Source organism: Salmo salar, chromosome 19 (assembly GCF_965601325.2).
Source record: "Salmo salar chromosome 19, fSalSal1, whole genome shotgun sequence".
Classification (NCBI taxonomy): domain Eukaryota; kingdom Metazoa; phylum Chordata; class Actinopteri; order Salmoniformes; family Salmonidae; genus Salmo; species Salmo salar.
The window spans coordinates 7234105-7255431 of record NC_138309.1 but is presented as its reverse complement, the minus strand read 5'-3'; the positions used below and the strand labels follow the sequence as shown (position 1 = coordinate 7255431).

The 21327-nt window shown below is 41.4% G+C and overlaps 1 protein-coding gene and 1 long non-coding RNA gene across 2 annotated transcripts in view; one reads left to right on the top strand and one right to left on the bottom strand.

Moving 5' to 3' along the window:
* ablim1b (actin binding LIM protein 1b) overlaps positions 1-19901 on the top strand; it is a 132589-nt gene extending 112688 nt beyond the window's left edge. The window contains exons 7-9 of the mRNA XM_082966035.1: positions 6422-6509; positions 7006-7064; positions 16120-19901. Of these exons, the coding sequence (XP_082822161.1) occupies positions 6422-6509; positions 7006-7064; positions 16120-16230 (258 nt within the window). The 3' untranslated portion in view covers positions 16231-19901. The remainder of the gene's footprint in view (positions 1-6421; positions 6510-7005; positions 7065-16119) is intronic.
* On the bottom strand, positions 1367-4653 carry LOC145862290 (uncharacterized). The gene is made up of 2 exons (XR_014381590.1): positions 4017-4653; positions 1367-2398 (listed from the first exon to the last, which is right to left on the bottom strand). It is a non-coding gene; the product is annotated as an uncharacterized LOC145862290 (long non-coding RNA).
* Positions 19902-21327: the final 1426 nt, after the last annotated feature.

Sequence of the window (21327 nt, the reverse complement as noted above, 5' to 3'; positions counted from 1 at the left end):
CTCAGAATATTGCAAAATGTGCTGTCGCCGAAAAGCTATTTTAAAATCTGACACCGTGATTGCATAAAGGAGTTCTGTATCTATAATTCTTAAAATAATTATGTATTTTGTGAACGTTAATCGTGAGTAATTTAGTAAATTCACCGTAAGTATGCTAGTTCTGAACATCACATGCTAATGTAAAAAGCAGCTTTTTGATATAAATATGTACTCTATTGAAAAAAACATGCATGTATTGTATAACATAATGTCCTAGGATTGTCATCTGATGAAGATCATCAAAGGTTAGTGCTGCGGTTTTGGTTTTGTGACATATATGCTTGCTTTGAAAATGGCTGTATGATTATTTTTGGCAGGGTACATTTTCATTTTAGTCATTTAGCAGACGCTCTTATCCAGAGCGACTTACAGTAGTGAATGCATACATTTCATACATTCTTTTTTTTTTAATGTGCTGGCCCCCCGTGGGAATCGAACCCACAACCCTGGCGTTGCAAACACCATGCGTTGCAAACACCATGCTCTACCAACTGAGCTACAGGGAAGGCTACTCTCCTGATGTAATCTAATGTTTTTCTTTCGCTGTAAAGCCTTTTTGAAATCGGACAATGTGGTTAGATTAACGAGAGTCTTGTCTTTAAAATGGTGTAAAATAGTCATATGTTTGAGAAATTGAAGTTATAGCATTTATGAGGTATTTGTATTTCGCGGCACGCGATTCCACTGGCTGTTGACTAGGGTGGGACGCAAGCGTCCCACCTTGCCCAGGGAGGTTACAGCCCAGCTCTGTGGAGTGTATGGCTTAAAGTGGTCCTATGGACAGATACTCCAATCTCCGCTGTGGAGCTTTGCAACTCCTTCAGGGTTATCTTTGGTCTCTTTGTTGTTAATGCCCTCCTTGCCTGGTCCGTGAGTTTTGGTGGGCGGCCCTCTCTTGGCAGGTTTGTTGTGGTGCCATATTCTTTCATTTTTTTAATAATGGATTTAATGGTGCTCCGTGGGATGTTCAAAGTTTTTATATATATTTTTTTATATATTCTTTTTATAACCCAACCCTGATCTGTACTTCTCCACAACCTTGTCCCTGACCTGTTTGGAGAGCTCCTCGTTCTTCATGGTGCTGCTTGCTTGGTGGTGCCGCTTGCTTAGTGGTGTTGCAGACTCTGGGGCCTTTCAGAACAGGTGTGTATGTATGTATGTATATATGTGTATATATATACTGAGATCATGTGACAGATCATGTGACACTTAGATTGCACACAGGTGGACTTTCTTTTACTAATTATGTGACTTCTGAAGGTAATTGGTTGCAGCAGATCTTATTTAGGGGCTTCACAGCAAAAGGAGTGAACACATATGCACGCACCACCTTTACATTTTTCTTTTCATATTTTTTTTTTAAACAAGTAATTTTTTTCATTTCACTTCACCAATTTGGATAATTTTTTTGTATATGGCCATTACCTGAAATCCAAATAAAAATCAATTTAAATTACAGGTTGTAACGTAACAAAATATGAAAAATGCCAAGGGGAGATGAATACTTTTGCAAGGCACTGTAACTCTATCCACTGATGCTGGAGACAAGTTTTCAAGAAGTTACATTGGCGATGGAAACTGTCTTATGTTCAAAGACATATAGTACTTCATCACATATACAATCTTTCACAATGTGGTCAGAGAAGATTACGTCAGGATTGCAGTCTTGCCATTGATCAATTAACATATCTTACATGGGTGTCTAACCTCATATTTTTCAGAATCTTTTGTACACAAACAAATGGCATAAAATTCATTAAAAACAGCAATGAATATTACATTTACAATTGTTAAAAGTACAAGTTGTTTATTTAAAACAACCAAGAACAGAAGTACTATAAAACATATATCCTATCTGTAAAAGCCATTTAAAATTTGCACATATGATTCAACAAGTTTAAACATTTTTAAGACATGAAAACATGTTAAAAAGTCACTTTGTAAAAAAGGCTGTCTTTGGTCCTTTGTGCGGAAACGAGATGAATCCTTATCTAACTCGCCTCCTTCACCAAGACAGAGTTATTCCTTTGGAATAATACAGCATGAGCTGAGGAGTTAAGTCCTCCCCTCCTTGCAGACACAGGGAGATCAGGGGGCCTGCTTCCTTCCCCAGGTCCTTGCCAGCTCTGCACTCCCAGAGCAAATGCCTCACCGACTCATCTTGGCCATAGACTAGTCGGGGTCAGGCTGATGTCCTTGCCATGCCATGGGAGTTCATAATGGCCCTGACCAGGAGGATCTCATGGACGACCATCCAGGACAGGTTCCGGTGCAAGTTCAGCAGAGCAGGATGAGCAACTTTGTGACAAATCGTTGTGGGCTCACCTATAGCAAACCCAAGCAGTGGACACACTGGTTCCTGTTTCAGCACAAGAGGGAGAAGAGAGCAGTGTTTAGTTACAACCGTGACTGGCTCTTTTTCCAGTTTAAAATGTCTTAACTTTGAGCTGGGTAAAGTGTGTGGGGAGCAGGAAACAGACTGGGGCTCGCAGGTCGACTGGGATCAGCTTCAGCGTTCTGAGGTAGGACTCCAGCCAAAACTGTGCGAGGGCCTAGGTGTTGTTGTTAACCAGGGAGGTGGAAAGAGTGAGGTGTATGCAGGCCAGACAGCTAGCAAACACAACACAAAAACTGAAAACAAGGGGGGAACACTGTTACTGCCCCTACGGCAGCTCAGGCTCTGTTGACTCTTCAATGTGCTTTTACTACCTTGCTTGACCTGAAGTTGGTACTAAATGCTGGTAAAACCAAGTAAGTATTATTTTCCAAATCATGTAATAATGTAACTGATGATTTGTGCATAAGTACGTTAGCGGGTGTGCGCATAGATCGTTTCCCCACCTATAAATATCTGGTTATCTGGATTGACAAAAAGCTATCTTTTAAAAAGCATGTTGATGTTAGTCAAGAAATTGAGAATTAAGTTGGGCTTCTTCTATAGGAATAGGGCTTGCCTTTCATTAAATAGTAGAAAACAGATCATTCAATCTACATTCCTGTAGACTATGGCGATATTATATAAATATTATATACATGAATGCAGCTACCAGTGTTTTGAAGCCCTTGGACACAATTTATCATAGCGCACTTCATTTAATAACATCTGCCAGATGACACTCACCTCTGCATCCTTTATCATAAAGTTGGTTGGACCTCGCTAAAAATACGTAGGTCACTTCATTATTCTGTATTTGTTTATAAAGCCTTACTCAATAAACTATCAATTTACTTAACATCATTGTTAAAATATATAAACTCGGTTTACAACACTAGATCACAACCTGTTGGGGATCTTATCCCGATATCGGGATTCATTGTCAAGAGACCACGGCGGGAAATTCAAAAACTGCAAGAATCTAATAATTTCAATTTCTCAAACAATCAACTATTTCTCACAATTTGAAAGATAAACATCTCCTAAATCCAACCACATTGTCCGATTTCAAAGAGGCTTTACGGCGAAAGCATAAAGTTAGGTTATGTTAGGAGAGTACATTGAAAATAGCTGTGTGTAATGTTTTGTCAATTCAAACACAGGCGTCACCATAAGCGGATAACCAGCTAGAATTATACACCAACCTTTGACAATCTTCCTCAGATGACACTCCTAAGACATTATGTTACACAATACATGCATTTTTTGTTCCATCAAGTTGATATTTATATCCAAAAACAGCATTTTACCGAAGCGGTGAAAATCAGATTTTTTTTTCTCTCAAATGCTTCCGGTGAACAACGTTACAAATCACAAAATTACTATTCGATAACATTGGTAAATTATATTATTGTCATTCAAATATTCATAGTTTAACATTTCGTAAATGCTACTGCAATGCCAGATTTCAAAATAACTTTACTGGGAAATCACAATTTGCAATAAACCGGGTGCTGTGCTAAGAACAATAGGCTAGGCTATACAGGTTAGCACCATATGTAACCATGTAATATCAAAATTACTATTGTCAATATTCCCTTACCTTTGATTATCTTCATCCATTGGCACTTCTAGAAATCCCAGGTCCACTACAAATGTGGTTTCTTTTGACAAAGTTCATAATTGATGTCCAAATAACTCCAAGTTGTTCCATGTTGTTAGCGCTTCGGTAGGCTACTAAAAAGTAGCGCGGGGGGGGGGGGGGGAGTCACTGCGAAAAGTAAAAAAAATAATCTATTTACATTGTTCAAACATGTCAAACGTTGTTTAGCATCAATCTTTAGAGCCATTTTTAACGTGAAACATCAGTAATGTTTCAACCCGACCTCTCCTGTGTCTTGAAAAACGTCTTTGAAAAATGTATCGCATCACATGATTGCGCAGGTGCAGCCAATAATGAAGTGACGACATCCCAGGGAGGTCAACTTCTCTTCATTGCCATCCGGTCTCTGTTCATCATAGACGCTTCAAACAACTTTATAAAGATCGTTGACATCTAGTGGAAGCCGTAGGAGTTGCGAAATGAATCCTTTCTCACTATGGTATCTATAAAACAATGACACTAAATAGTACAGTCACAAAATTCAAATTTTTTTTTATCTATTTTTCACAGGTTTTTGCCTGCAATATGAGTTTTGTTATACTTACAGACACCATTCAAACTGTTTTAGAAAATTCAGAGTGTTTTCTATCCGAATGTGTTAATAATATGCATATCCTAGCTTCTGAGTTGGTGTAGGAGGCAGTTAAAAATGGGCACATATTTTTTTCAAAATTTCTCAATACTGCCCCCGAGCCTCAACAGGTTAAGGATCGGACCCTTTTTTTAAAATGTTCATCTAAAATGACATACCCAAATCTAACTGCCTGTAACTCAGGACCTGAAGCAATATTCCCAATACCATTTGAAAGGAAACACTTTGAAGTTTGTGGAAATGTGAAATGAGTGTTGGAGAATATAACACATTTCATCTGGTAAAACATAATACAAATACAAAACCATGCGTTTTTTTGTATTTTTGAAATGCAAGAGAAAGGCTAAAGCTCCATTTCAAGCTCCATTTTAGACTTTATGACCGAAATGATCCTATTTACAATTTGTGGTCAATTTTGACACTATAATGAATGTTTCTGACTCATATCAATGCCACAAAGGGATTAGTTGCTTTTTAGGTGCAGTGGCTCTTTAAAATGTTACTGCAGTGGGTTAATTAAATCAGGGTCACAGAGAATGTTTCTTGATAGTCTTAAACAAATCTAATTTGAAACAACAGTATACACCTCCCACACATGGTTCATGTCTTTAAAAAAAATAAAACACCTGTACCATGTCAGATAGCGTTCAAATGCATTCTATTTTCAGTTTGTATCCAAATATTACACTTTATGTACATCACAGAAGACTGAAATATAACAAAACCGGATTTATGTTTCATGTTTATTAATTAAGAAATGATTAAAAAATATTAATAACATTCCACCCGTGAGGCCACAAGAGGGTGATTTGATCTTTTGACTTTTTTCCCAACATGCTCTACTAGCAGGCAGGTTTTTGGGGGAATTGTTTTTAATTGTCTGTGTTTTTGCATGTACATTGAGTGATTGATTCATCTTACAAAGATAAATCACTTTTTTTTTAACTAATCCAGTCATTTAGTTAGATGTGTTGTACCCGTCACTGAAATGGTTGTTCCGGTTTAAATGGATTAGGTAGTCTCCACACACAGTTTCAGACCATGGCAGTTATTATGAATGTATGTTGTGGGTGAATAAAATGTTCAAATGTTGGCTATCCTAACCCTGGCTGGATTCCAATAGAAATTAGACATTACTTTGCTAGGCAGAAAAATCTGACTTGCAGGTAGAGTTGAGAAATTCTGTTAAATTTCTTAGGTTTTCTAGAAATCCTTCTATCATGATTTTTTTTCTATCTGGAAATTCTGCAACCCTACTTCAAAGCCTGATGTGGATGTGGTCTGTAAACCATTGTATTAGATTAAAGCTAGGCCTCAGCAGAATATCTCCAAGCTATGTATTGTCATGAAGAGTTTAATTATAATGATTACATTACCTAGGAACTCACATGGTAAAAGCCACTGGAATGAAAATGAACAAATTCAACAAGGAAACCTCTGTCACTAACAAATACAGTCATGGGTTGGTAACTCCACAATTGACTCGAAAAAGCAAGGCACACTGGGAAATTACATTGGAGGTGTGGCTTAGTGGGGGCATTACTCAACCTTTTCAACCTGATACAACTCAAATCTGGACCCCTTACAGGGTCACAGTGACTCTATTGGTTTGTGTAATAACTTGCAATATCCTTTTAAGTAACTATACTCAAATCTGTTAAGTGAAAGGGGTTTCCTCAAAAGTTTTGAGTATTGACAGCACATTGCGGTTTACAGTGCATGCTACTGTGTGACGTTTGACCCCTTTCTCCAGGCAGGTGACAAGCACTACCATCCCAGTTGTGCAAGGTGCAGCAGATGCAACCACATGTTCACAGAAGGAGAGGAAATGTACCTGCAAGGTGGGTTTCCAGGGCAAGTACATCTAGTGGAATTTCAAGTACTGTAAACGTTTGTGTATGTGCTCACAGGGGAGAATACTAACCTCCACTTCAGTGGAATTTTCACTTAGTCATGCACTGAGTCAAGGTGATTGAGAATGTTGTTGTATGCACTGTGTGGATATGTGCAGTGTTGTTTTTCTTTGTAAAAGCATGAATGGAAAAGGAGGAAATCAGGGATGAAAATTCAAGGAAGTCAAGATTTACAGATGCATGCCTTCAGATGTAGCTATGCATCCAGACCTGGGTTCAACTAGTATTTATTTTCTTTCTAATACTTTGAGCTCTTGACTGAGCCTGCCTGGAGTGCCTGATTGGCAGAGTTTGCACATTGGTGTAATTGCGCCATGCAAGCTCAATCAAGCACAGCAAAAGTATTTAATCGAAAGCAAATAGTATTTGAACTCAGGTCGGCTACACATTTAGGCTCTTCTGAGCTCTTCTTCTCTCTCCACAGGATCTACAGTATGGCATCCAGACTGTAAGAACAATAGCAGAGCTGAAGAGAAATACAGGGTAAAATTGATCAACTCCGTCAAACATACTGCCAGCTTGAATTCTCTTGTTCACTTATCATGTCGAGACTGTTTGGAATCAAGACAACAGTTTGTTTCATGATAGTGAAGTTGGCATTCGGCAAAAGTTCATAAACCCTTTAATTAAAAGGCCTTCATGTTTCACAAATCATTTATAAACAAATATGCTGGTAAATGTGATCGGAAAAGTCTTATGATAATTACAATTTAGTTCTCTGTTCATTTGGATGACTTCAGCTGTAGTTAGGGAGAATGAAATGGAGAGTGTTATGGGTATGACAGAGAATGTCATGGGTGTGGCAGAGAGTTTGCTATGGTTATGACAGAGAACATTATGGGTGTGGCAGAGAGTTTGCTATGGTTATGACAGAGAACATTATGTGTGTGGCAGAGAGTTTGCTATGGTTATGACAGAGAACATTATGGGTGTTACAGAGAGTTTGCTATGGTTATGACAGAGAACATTATGGGTGTGGCAGAGAGTTTGCTATGGTTATGACAGAGAACATTATGGGTGTTACAGAGAGTTTGCTATGGTTATGACAGAGAACATTATGGGTGTTACAGAGAGTTTGCTATGGTTATGACAGAGAACATTATGTGTGTGGCAGAGAGTTTGCTATGGTTATGACAGAGAACATTATGGGTGTTACAGAGAGTTTGCTATGGTTATGACAGAGAACATTATGGGTGTGGCAGAGAGTTTGCTATGGTTATGACAGAGAACATTATGGGTGTTACAGAGAGTTTGCTATGGTTATGACAGAGAACATTATGGGTGTTACAGAGAGTTTGCTATGGTTATGACAGAGAACATTATGTGTGTGGCAGAGAGTTTGCTATGGTTATGACAGAGAACATTATGGGTGTTACAGAGAGTTTGCTATGGTTATGACAGAGAACATTATGGGTGTTACAGAGAGTTTGCTATGGTTATGACAGAGAACATTATGGGTGTGGCAGAGAGTTTGCTATGGTTATGACAGAGAACATTATGGGTGTGGCAGAGAGTTTGCTATGGTTATGACAGAGAACATTATGGGTGTTACAGAGAGTTTGCTATGGTTATGACATATATGTATATATATAGAACATCATGGCTGTGCTTCTAGCTCCTAGGCAACTTTGCAGTATTTTTTTTCTGTGTTATTTCTTACATTATTTGCCCAGAATTCTTTTGTGTTATTACAAACATCCGGGAAGAACTTTTGGATATAAGAGCTGCGGTAACTCCCCAGCATTACGACCAGGAATACGACTTTCCCGAATCGGATTTTTGTTTGTACCCCGCAGGGCAATTGAACTGATTCCAGAGGCTGATCCAAAACACCGCCGGCGGAGAAGAGGTATTCAGAGTGGACTTTTAGTCCGACTCAGGAGGCGCGCACACTACCAACTGCTTCCAAGTATATTACTCGCTCATGTTCAGTCCCTAGATAACAAAGTTGATGAGATCAGGGCAAGGGTTTCTTTCCAGAGAGACATCAGGGAGTCGATCCAGCCATCTGGATTATCAGTCCATCGCACTGACAGGAATAAACATCTCTCCGGGAAGAAGGGCGGGGTGTATGTTTCATGATTAACAACTCATGGTGTAATTGTAATAATATACAGGAACTCAAGTCCTTTTGTTCACCTGAACTAGAATACCTCGCAATCAAATGCAGACCGTATTACTTCCCAAGAGAATTCTCTTCGGTTATTGTCACAGCCGTGTATATCCCCCCTCAAGCCGATACCATGATGGCCGTCAAGGAACTTCACTGGACTTTATGCAAACTGGAAACCATATATCCTGAGGCCACATTTATTCTAGCTGGGGATTTTAACAAAGCAAATTTGAGAAAAAGGCTACCTAAATTTTATCATATCGACTGTAGCACTCGCGCTGGAAAAACATTGGAACATTGTTACTCCAACTGCCGAGATGAATTCAAGGCCTTCCCCTGCCCTCCTTTCGGCAAATCTGAGCACTGCTCCATTTTGCTCCTCTCTTCCTATAGGAAGTACCCATGCTAAGGACTATTCAACGCAGGTCTGACCAATCGGAAACCATGCTTCAGGAATGTTTTGATCACGTGGACTGGGATATGTCCCGGGTAGCTTCGGAGAATAGTATTGACGTGAACACTGAGACGGTTATCGAGCTTATCAAGAAGTGTATAGGAGATGTTGTACCCACTGTGACTATTAAAACCTACCCTAACCAGAACCCGTGGATAGATGGCAGCATTCGCGCAAAACTGAAAGCACGAACCACCGCATTTAACCGTGGCAAGGTGATGGGGAATATGGCAGAATACGAACAGAGTAGGCATTCCCTCCGCAAGGCAATCAGACAGGCAAAACGTCAGTATCGAGACAAAGTGGAGTCGCAAATCAACGGCTCAGACATGAGACGTATGTGGCAGGGTCAACAGACAATCACGGATTACAAAAGGAAAACCAGCCACGTCGCGGACACCGACGTCTTGCTTCAAGACAAGCTAAACACATTCTTTGCCCACTTTGAGGATAACACAGTGCCACCGACGCGGCCCGCTACCAAGGACTGTGAGCTTTCCTTCTCTGCGGTCCATGTGAGTAAGACATTTAAAAGTGTTAACCCTCGCTAGGCTGCCGGCCCAGACGCCATCTCTACCCACATCCTTAGAGCATGCGTGTGTGTTTACGGACATATTCAATCTCTCCCTATCCCAGTCTGCTGTCCCCACATGCTTCAAGATGGCCACCATTGTTCCTGTACCCAAGATTGCAAAGGTAGCTGAACTAAATGACTATCGCCCTGTAGCACTCACTTCTGTCATCATGAAGTGCCTTGAGAGACTAGTCAAGGATCATATCACCTCCACCTTACCTGTCACCCTAGACCCACTTCAATTTGCTTGCCGCCTCAATTGGTCCACAGATGATGCAATCGCCATCACACTGCACACTGCCCTATCCCATCTGGACAACAGGAATACCTATGTAAGAATGCTATTCATTGACTATAGCTCAGCATTCAACACCATAGTACCCTCCAAGCTCATCAATAAGCTTGAGGCTCTGGGTCTCAACCCCGCCCTGTGCAATTGGGTCCTGGACTTCCTGACGGGCCGCCAGGAAACAACATCTCCACTTCGCTGATCCTCAACACTGGGGCCCCACAAGGGTGAGTGCTCAGCCCCCTCCTGTACTCCCTGTTCACACATGACTGCGTGGCCATGCACACCTCCAACTCAATCATCAAGTTTGCAGATGATACAACAGTAGTAGGTCTGATTAACAACAATGACGAAACAGCCTACAGGGAGGAGGTGAGGGCCCTGGGAATGTGGTGCCAGGAAATCAACCTCCCACTCAACATAAACAAAACAAAGGAGCTGATCGTGGACTTCAGGAAACAGCAGAGGGAGCACCCCCCTATTCACATCGACGGGACCCCAGTGGAAAGGTGGAAAGCTTCAAGTTCCTCAGCGTACATATCGCTGACAAACTGAAATGGTTCCCCCACACAGACAGTGTAGTGAAGAAGGCACAATGATGCCTCTTCAACCTCAGGAGGCTGAAGAATTTTGTCTTGGCACCTAAAACCTTCACAAACTTTTACAGATGCACAATTAAGAGCATCCTGTCGGGCTGTATCACCGCCTGGTATGGCAACCGCACCACCCGCAACCGCAAGGCTCTCCAGAGGGTGGTGCAGTCTGCCCAACGCATCACCGGGTGCAAACTACCTTCCCTCCAGGACACAGAAAGGCCAAAAAGATCATCAAGTACAACAACCACCCGAACCACTGCCTGTTCACCCTGCTATCATCCAGAAGCCGAGGTCAGTACCGGTGCATCAAAACTGGGACCCCTTGAGACTGAAAAACAGCTTATTTCTCAAGGCCATCAGACTGTTAAATAGCCAACAGTAGCACCTTAGAGGCTGCTGCCCCATATACATGTACATAGACTTGAAATCACTGGCCACTTTAATAAAGGAACAGTAGTCATTTTAATAATGTTTACATATTTAGCATTTCTCATCTCATATGTATATACTGTATTCTATTCTACTGTATCTTAGTGTATGCCGCTCCGACATTGCTCGTCCAAGTATTTATATATTCTTAATTCCATTCCTTTACTTTAGATGTGTATATTGTGTGTTGTGATATTACTTGTTAGATATTACTGCACTGTTGGAGCTAGAAACAAAAGAATTTCACTACACCCGCAATAACATCTGCTAAACACGTGTATGTGACCAATACAATTTGATTTGATTTGCAGTTTTACGGCGTAACTACAGCCTGGGGTTCGTGACTGAGTGTCCCATAGGGCGGCGCACAAGTGGCCTAGCATCGTTCGGGTTAGGGGAGGGTTTGGCCGGGGCTTTACTTGGCTCATCGCAATCTAGCGACTCCTTGTGGCAGGCCAGGCGCCTGCAGGCTGACCACGGTTTTCAGTTGAACGGTGGTTCCTCTGACACATTGGTGCGTTTGGCTTCCAGGTTAAGTGAGTGTTAAGAAGGGTGGTTTGGCTGGTCAATTCCAAAAAATAAAAAGTGTATTACGGATAGTGCTGAGCGATTAGGTGATAGAAGTCTCTGATCATTACTCTGAACTGACTAAGTAAGGGGGACCAGAACATCTCATTTCAGAGCTCTGGAAGGTGATAGAAGTCTCTGATCATGACTCTGAACTGACTAAGGGGGACCAGATCATCTCATTTCAGAGAGCTCTGAAAGGTGATAGAAGTCTGATCATTACTCTGAACTGACTAAGGGGGACCAGAACATCTCATTTCAGAGAGCTCTGGAAGGTGATAGAAGTCTCTGATCATGACTCTGAACTGACTAAGGGGGACCAGAACATCTAATTTCTGTCAGGGATTTCGTCGTCAGACGATATGGCGAAATCATCGTCGGAAAAGGAGGACCAATATGCAGCAGAATTGTGTTGGCTCATCTTGAACATTTATTAGACTCAAAATGAACATACAAAATAACAAAACGAACTCACGATATAGACAGTCTTCTCAGGCTCACATACGCTAGACAAGAAACAATCTCCCACAAATGACAAACACACCCTAATATATGGGACTCTCAATTAAAGGCAAAGAGAAAACACCTGCCTTCAATTGAGAGTCCCAACCCCAATTAATCAACCATAGAAACACACTCACTAGACTCCACATAGAAATACATAAACATAGACCATAAACCAAAAACCCGGAAATACTAAATCAAACGCCCTTTTACCAAAACACCACCCCGAACCACATAAAACAAATACCCTCTGCCACGTCCTGACCAAACTACAATGACAATTAACCCTTATACTGGCCAGGACGTGACAATTTCAGAGAGCTCTGGAAGTTGATAGATTTTGTCACACAGTATAGGCAGCAGCTCTATAGAGATGAGATAATGACTTGGAATAAAATAATAAAGTTAAATTAAAGAAATATAATATACACAACTGAAATATTTTGTTAAAGTAAAGTAATTTTATTAAATTATGGTTAATAAGTGATAAGCAGAGTCACTACCATTGTGGAACTTTTATTAATTGTTTTATTCTGTGTTGTTACAGCATTCAATCCTCATAATGCATAGTGCATTTAAATTCGAAACCAAAATCGAAAATCGTAATTATTTTTTCATAATCGAACCAAAACCTCAAACCACAGTAGACACTCAGCACTAGTTACGGATTGTCCTCTCTTTTAGGGTTCTCATCCTAAAATGCTGCAGCGGCCCAGATTAAGGCCATCCCCTCTTGTTATTTTTTTATACCAAACACAGCTGCAAGACTCTAAGCAGGCCAGATGTTTGCAGCCTTTTAGCTCCTACAGTACATGTGCTATGCACTGCTTTACACAAAAAGCAAGTAGAGGATTTGCAGTGTAATTTGTATTTGCTTGAGTACCCAAGGTAAAAGCCTACACCGACAGGTAATGGTTCATTCACAACACAGAAATAGAAACCTGAAGGACTGACTCACTGTTTTTGCCCTTAGGGGTGAGAACAGTTCCTGCAAAAGTGTAGTGGTTGAGTTTATTCTGTATATGGCTGTGTGTTGGACATCTTAATGGTATCTTCTTAAAAGTGATGATCTTGCATTGACACTGCCTTCTCAGAAGGAAATTACCGCAACAGGTTGTAACGGTATTGTTTGCTGTTGTTCTTAAAATTCTAATTCAATATTGCACCAAATTTGCATGCACCGCATGTTCCATAACATTATCATGGAAAATATTAATGTTGTTTCCAACTACCAATCAACAACTGTGCCGTTTATCCGGCTGCATATTGAACGTTGAGATTTCCAAAAGTCCAGTCTGACAAGCAATTACAAGGAGTGGCAAGGAGTGGAATGTTAGCTAAAGAGAGTGGTAATCAGGCTAGACTAACTAATCAAGCTATTCAAAGTCAAAACAAAAGGCCATTTCTGAAAGGTCTGGTTGCACCTGAAAAAGGACCTAATTTGAAAGGCATTTACAAACTGTTAACAGATACTTTTTAAGAAGATATCTTTAAGATGTCCTTCTTAAAGGGATTACATTTACATTTACATTACATTTAAGTAATTTAGCAGACGCTCTTATCCAGAGACTAAACTAAAATTAAGCACAACATGTAAAGTGTTGGTCCCATGTTTCATGAGCTGAAATAAAAAATCCCAGAAATGTTCCATACGCACAAAAGCTTATTTCTCTCAAATTTGGTGCACAAATTTGTTTAAATACCTGCTAGTGAGCATTTCTCTTTTGCCAAGATAATCAATCTACCTAACAGGTGTGGCATATCAAGAAGCTGATTAAACAGCATGATCATTACACAGGTGCACCTTCTGCTGGGGACAATAAAAGACCTCTCTAAAATGTGTGGTTTTGTCACACAACACAATGCCACAGATGTCTCAAGTTTTGAGGGAGTGTGCAATTGGCATGCAGACTGCAGGAATATCCATCAGAGCTGTTGCCAGAGAATTGTATGTTAATTCCTCTACCATAAGACGCCTCCAACATAATTTTAGAGAATGTGGCAGTACTTCCAACCCACGTCACAACCACATGTAACCAGCCAGCCCAGGACCTTCTGGCTGTAATAAAAATAAAACCCTTTTGTGGATTAAAACAAATTCTGAATGGCTGGGCCTGGCTCACCAGTGGGTGGGCCTATGCCCTCCCAGGCCCACCCATGGTTGCGCCCCTGCCCAGTCATGTAAAATCCATAGATTGGGGCCGAATATTGTTTTTCAATTGACTGATTTCCTTATATGAACTGTAACTATTTTTGTTCAGTGCCTTCGGAAAGTATTCAGACCTTGACTTTTTCCACATTTTGTTAGGTTACAGCCTTATTCAAAAATGTATTCAATTGTTTTTTGCCCCTCATCAATCTACACATAATACCTCATAATGACAATGCAAAAACTGGCTTTTAGAACTGAAATATCACATATACACAAGTATTCAGACCCTTTACTCAGTACTTTGTTAAAGCACCTTTGGCAGCAATTACAGCCTCGAGTCTTCTTGGGTATGACGCTACAAGCTTGGCACACCTGTATTTGGGGAGTATCTCCCATTCTTTTCTGCAGATCCTCTCAAGCTATTTCAGGTTGGATGGGGAGCGTTGCTGCACAGCTATTTTCAGGTCTCTCCAGAGATGTTAGATTGGGTTCAAGTCTGGGCTCTGGCTGGGGCACTCAAGGACATTCAGAGACTTCTCCCAAAGCCACTTCTGCGTTGTCTTGGCTGTTTGCTTAGGGTCGGTGTCCTGTTGGAAGTTGAACCTTCACCCCAGTCTGAGGTCCTGAGCACTCTGGAGGAGGTTTTCATCAAAGATCTCTCTGTATTTTATTTCGTTCATCTCTGCCTCGATCCTGACTAGTCTCCCATGCCCTGCCACAGAAAAACATCCCCACAGCATGATGCTGCCACCACCATGCTTCACCATAGGGATGGTGCCAGGTTTCCTCCAGACATGACGCTTTGCATTCAGGCCAAAGAGTTCAATCTTGGTTTCATCAGACCAGAGAATCTTGTTTCTCATGGTCTGAGAGTCTTTAGGTGCCTTTTGGCAAACTCCAGGCGGGGTGTCGTGCCTTTTACTGAGGAGTGGCTTCTGTCTGGCCACTCTACAATAAAGGCCTGATTGGTGGAGTGCAGAGATGGTTGTCCTTCTGGAAGGTTCTCCCATCTCCACAGAGGAACTCTAGAGCTCTTTCAGAGTGACCATGGGGTTCTTGGTCACCTCCCTGACCAAGGCCCTTCTCCCACATTGCTCAGTTTGGCCGGTTGGCCAGTTCTAGGTAGAGTCTTGGTGGTTCCAAACTTCTTCCATTTAAGAATGATGGAGTCCACTGTGTTCTTGGGGACCTTCAATGCTGCAGACATTTTTTGGTACCCTTCCCCAGATCTGTGCCTCGACCCAATCCTGTCTTTGAGCCCTATGGACAATTCCTTTGACCTCACGGCTTGGTTTTTGCTCTGACATGCACTGTCAGCTGAGGGACCTTATATAGATAGGCGTGTGCCTTTTCAAATCATGTTCAATCAATTGAATTTATCACAGGTGGACGCCAATGAAGTTGTAGAAACATCTGAAGGATGATCAATGGAAACAAGATGCACCTGAGCTCAATTTTGAGTCTCATAGTAAAGGGTCTGAATACTTATGGATATAAGGTGTGTGTGTGTGTATATATATATATATATATATATATATATATATATATATATATATATTTTTTTTTTAAATGGTATACATTTGCAAAAACTTCTATAAACCTGTTTTCACTTTTTCATTATGGGGTATTGTGCGTAGATTGCTGAGGAAATTGATTTATTTAAACCATTTTAGAATAACGCTGTAACGTAACAAAATGTGGAAAAAGTCAAGGGGTCTGAATACTTTCTGAAGGCACTGGACATCGTCACCATGGACGCTCCTTCTGTGTGCAAATGTGGCAACTATGTCATTGTGGGGACCGTGCCATTATGGGAAAGTTAGTCGTTAGTGGCTGACACAGTCTCTCTTTCGCCCGCAGCCTACCAGGTCCTCGTCTGAGAGTATCTGCTCAAGACCTGGCTCCAGCATCTCAGGGTCCCCTGGTCACACTATCTATGTGAGTACCTACAGCAACTCTGCACACTACTAACTGGAGATGCAACTGAAGGTTACACAACTGACTGGGGACTCCAATGAATCAACAGTGTTCTTCTACTTTATTTATTATTGATTTATATCACTCCAAGGTGTTCCTTATTTATTGTGCTGTATCATCTTTGTGTATGTTATGTTGGGAGTCATGTACACTGTCCTGAGTTCTTTATGGTTGTCTTGTCGTTGTCCTGTATGTATTTTGTACAATACAAAAATGTAATAACAGCATCACAATTCCGGCTAAATACTATTATATCGTTATTAGGTAGTGTAGGGCTTTTTTTAGTCTTGGTAGCTCTTTAGTTGAACCCTCAGTCATAAAACAGGCTTAACATTGTCATTGGTATGACATAACACATGATGTGAGTAGTCAATCCATTTAATTCAATGCAACAACACAACTCAATTCAATAATGTGAGCTGACATGGTGTACACTGCCTTCGGAAAGTATTCAGACCCCTTGAATTTTCCCACATTTTGTTAGGTTACAGCCTTATTAAAATCAATGCACAATACTGCATAATGACAAAGCAAAAACTGGTTTTTAAAAAATGTTGCTAAGAAAATAAAAATGTAAAACTGAAATATCACATTTACAGACTATTCAGACCTTTTACTCAGTACTTTCTTGAAGCACCTTTTGCAGCGATTACAGCCTCGAGTCTTCTTGGGTACGAGGCTAAAAGCTTGGCACACCTGTATTTGGGGAGTATCTCCCATTCTTCTCTGCAGATCCTCTCGACCTCTGTCAGGTTGGATGGGGAGCGTTGCTGCACAGCTATTTTCAGGTCTCTCCAGAGATGTTCGATTGGTTTCAAGTCCGGGTTCTGGCTGGGCCACTCTAGGACATTCAGAGACTTATCCTGAAGCCACTCCTGCGTTGTCTTGGCTGTGTGCTTAGGGCCGTTGTCCTGTTGGAATGTGAACCTTCACCCCAGTCTGAGGTCCTGAGTGCTCTGAAGCAAGTTTTCATCAAAGATCTCTCTGTACTTTGCTCCGTTCATCTTTCTCTCGATCCTGACAAGTCTCCCAGTCCCTGCCACTGAAAAACATCCCCACAGCATGATGCTGCCACCACCATGCTTAACTGTAGAGATGGTGCCAGGTTTCCTCCAGATGTGACGCTTGGCATTCAGGCCAAAGACTTCAATCTTGGTTTCATCAGACCAGAGAATCTTGTTTCTCATGGTCAGAGTCCTTTAGGTGCCTTTTGGCAAACTCCAAGAAGACTGTCATGTGCCTTTTACTGAGGAGTGGCTTCTGTCTGGCCACTCTACTATAAAGGCCTGATTGGCGGAGTGCTGCAGAGATGGTTGTCCTTCTGGAAGGTTCTCCCATCTCCACAGAGGAACTCTGGAGCTCTGTCACCTCCCTGACCAAGGCCCGTCTCCCCCAATTGTTCAGGTTGGCAGGACGGCCAGCTCTAGGAAGAGTCTTGGTGGTTCCAAACTTCTTCCATTGAAGAATGGAGGCCACTGTGTTCTTGAGGACTTTCAATGCTGCAGACATTATTTGGTACCCTTCCCCAGATCTGTGCCTTGACACAATCATGTCTCAATGCTCTACGTGCCATTGCTTAGACCTTGTGGCTTCGTTTTTACTCTGACATGCAGTTTCAACCTTATATAGACCTGTGTGTACCTTTCCAAATCATGTTCAATCAATTGAATTTACCACAGGTGGACTTCAATCAAGTTGTAGAGACATCTCAAGGATGATCAATAGAAACAGGACGGACCTGAGCTCAATTTCTAGTCTCATAGCAAAAGGTCTGAATACTTATGTAAATAAGGTATTTCTGTTTTTGTTATTTATAAATTAGCAAACATTTCTTAAAACCTGTTTTCGGTTTGTCATTGTGTGTAGATTGAGGATTTTGTTTTATTTAATCCATTTTAGAATAAGGCTGTAACGTAACAAACAAAATGTGGAAAAGGTCCAGGGGTCTGAATACTTTCTGAATACACTGTATGGAGAGCGTTTGGGCCGATGTAGTATGGAGAGTGTTTGAACACTGGCAAACATCTATTCAACATTCATTAATACAGTTCAAGTCCCTAAAAATAGAAATCAACTTGGCAAGAGTCTATTGTCCTGCTAATAGCCCATCATGGGTGGATGGCTTTGTTTATATTCCAATTTATTGAATTCATTTATTAATTACCGTCCTTTACCATTCTCATTCTCAGAGTAGAAACGTTGTTTGCGGAGTTCACAACCTACTACACTTGTGAAAAACAAGTGTTTGAAAACATGTTTTCAAAATCCCTCCAGCTCACTTTGTAAAGTGGTAGGTGACTCGCACTTGAGTGGTGTAGCTCGCACTTGAGTGGTGAATGGGAGGCGCGCTTCAATTACCAGTTGAGAAATACAATTGTGCAAATTATTCAATAGACCGACTAGCATGACAGTCAAATGTATTTACACACAGAAATTGTTTTATTTTGTATGGTTAAGTATTATGTGGATTATAATAAATTGACATTATTTGTTGTTGCATTTGCCTTTGTGTCTGGATGGCCAGACACAAATTCGTGCCGATCACAAATTAGCTATCATGAGGGTTTCGGCTGATTATTGTCCAATTTAATAGCTCATCAATGCGTGAACTGTGACTAATGTCCATCACTACTGTAAACCGAAAACTTTATTCTCAAAATAAAAACAGAGCATCTACAGTGGTAGAAATATATATTTTTTACTGATTCAAGATGCATATATTTATTAGGCTACTGTGCAGTGTGACAAAAACCAACAGGACAATGAGATGTTTACTGTAGTCTACATATACTGTATGCCTTAGATAAGGGAGAGCAGGCTAAGCCCAGACTTTCTCAGCGACCTCAAGTACTCATTAACTCTGTCTTTAATGTTTTTTCGGGTTGCATCAGTCATGGACAGAAACTTCTGAAACACAGTTTTCATGATGAACACTCGAAGGTTCAGTGGTAAGACAAATTTGCCTCGGGGTCCATCCTAGTTGGTATTCTGTGTATTCTGTGTACACTCATAGTATCACTTGTGGTGAGGAATGGAAATGTCAGGGTGAGCCGACGACTTGATCAAGGCGCCACGATTGTTGCCTCCGCCTGTGTTCCAGAGCTCACAGGTGTACCTGACATGGATTGTGACTCCATCTCGTCCCTCACCCTCTTCAACGTGTCATTCTCCACCTGAATCTCCGTATCGCCTGTAGCTCTGGAATGTGTAGCACCATAGAAAGAAGCTGGCTTGCTGAAAACTATGTCCATTCCGTCTGTTCTCTTTGGTCTCAATGGAAAAATTTGGAGATAAACATATCCTTTTTTAATGGTAACTGTGTTAAGGGCAGAGTTTAGGGTGGGGTGAGGGAGTACTGGAAAGGTGTGACTCCAGGTTACAATAGGCCATAAGTATACAGCAGTCTTCCCACGTCCTCACTTTGATTATGCTGTAGCACATACTGTAGCTATGATGATGAGCGATCTCTCTCAAATGCAGGCAATGACCCAAAACACACTGCCGCCTGGGTTTGCATTACAAATAAGGGTATAAACTGGGTCAAGACTCCAGCAGAGTAAGTAAACCTACAACAGCACATTACTCAACACTAGTGAGACTCACCTCGCCTACAGTAGACCTGCAGTATACAGTGGGGGGAAAAAGTATTTGATCCCCTGCTGATTTCGTACGTTTGCCCAGTTACAAAGAAATGATCAGTCTATAATTTTAATAGAAGGTTTATTTGAACAGTGAGAGACAGAATAACAAGGAAAAAATCCAGAAAAACGCATGTCAAAAATGTTATAAAATGATTTGCATTTTAATGAGGGAAGTAAGTATTTGACCCCTCTGCAAAACATGACTTAGTACTTGGTGGCAAAACCCTTGTTTGCAATCACAAAGGTCAGACGTTTCTTGTAGTTGGCCACCGGTTTGCACATCTCAGGAGGGATTTTGTCCCACTCCTCTTTGCAGATCTTCTCCAAGTCATTAAGGTTTCGAGGCTGACATTTGGCAACTCGAACGTTCAGCTCCCTCCACAGATTTTCTATGGGATTAAGGTCTGGAGACTGGCTAGGCCACTCCAGGACCTTAATGTGCTTCTTCTTGAGCCACTCCTTTGTTGCCTTGGCCGTGTATTTTGGGTTGTCATGCTGGAATACCCATCCACGACCAATTTTCAATGCCCTGGCTGAGGGAAGGAGGTTCTCACCCAAGATTTGACAGTACACGGCCCCGTCAAATGATGCGGTGAAGTTGTCCTGTCCCCTTAGCAGAAAAACACCCCCAAAGCATAATGCTTCCACCTCCATGTTTGACGGTAGAGATGGTGTTCTTGGGGTCATAGGCAGCATTCCTCCTCCTCCAAACACGGCGAGTTGAGTTGATGCCAAAGAGCTCCATTTTGGTCTCATCTGACCACAACACTTTCACCAGTTGTCCTCTGAATCATTCAGATGTTCATTGGCAAACTTCAGACGGGCATGTATATGTATTCTTGAGCAGGGGGACCTTGCGGGCGCTGCAGGATTTCAGTCCTTCACGGCGTAGTGTGTTACCAATTGTTTTCTTGGTGACAATGGTCCCAGCTGCCTTGAGATCATTGACAAGATCCTCCCGTGTAGTTCTGGGCTGATTCCTCACCGTTCTCATGATCATTGCAACCCCACGAGGTGAGATCTTGCATGGAGCCCCAGGCAGAGGGATATTGACAGTTCTATTGTGTTTCTTCCATTCGTGAATAATTGCACCAAATGTTGTCACCTTCTCACCAAGCTGCTTGGCGATGGTCTTGTAGCCCATTCCAGCCTTGTGTAGGTCTACACTCTTGTCCCTGACATCCTTGGAGAGCTCTTTGGTCTTGGCCATGGTGGAGAGTTTGGAATCTGATTGATTGATTGATTGCTTCTGTGGACATGTGTCTTTTATACAGGTAACAAGCTGAGATTAAGAGTGTGCTCCTAATCTCAGCTCGTTACCTGTATAAAAGACACCTGGGAGCCAGAAATCTTTCTGATTGAGAGGGGGTCAAATACTTATTTCCCTCATTAAAATGCAAATCAATTTATAACATTTTTGTCATGCGTTTTTTTCAAATAAACCTGCCAT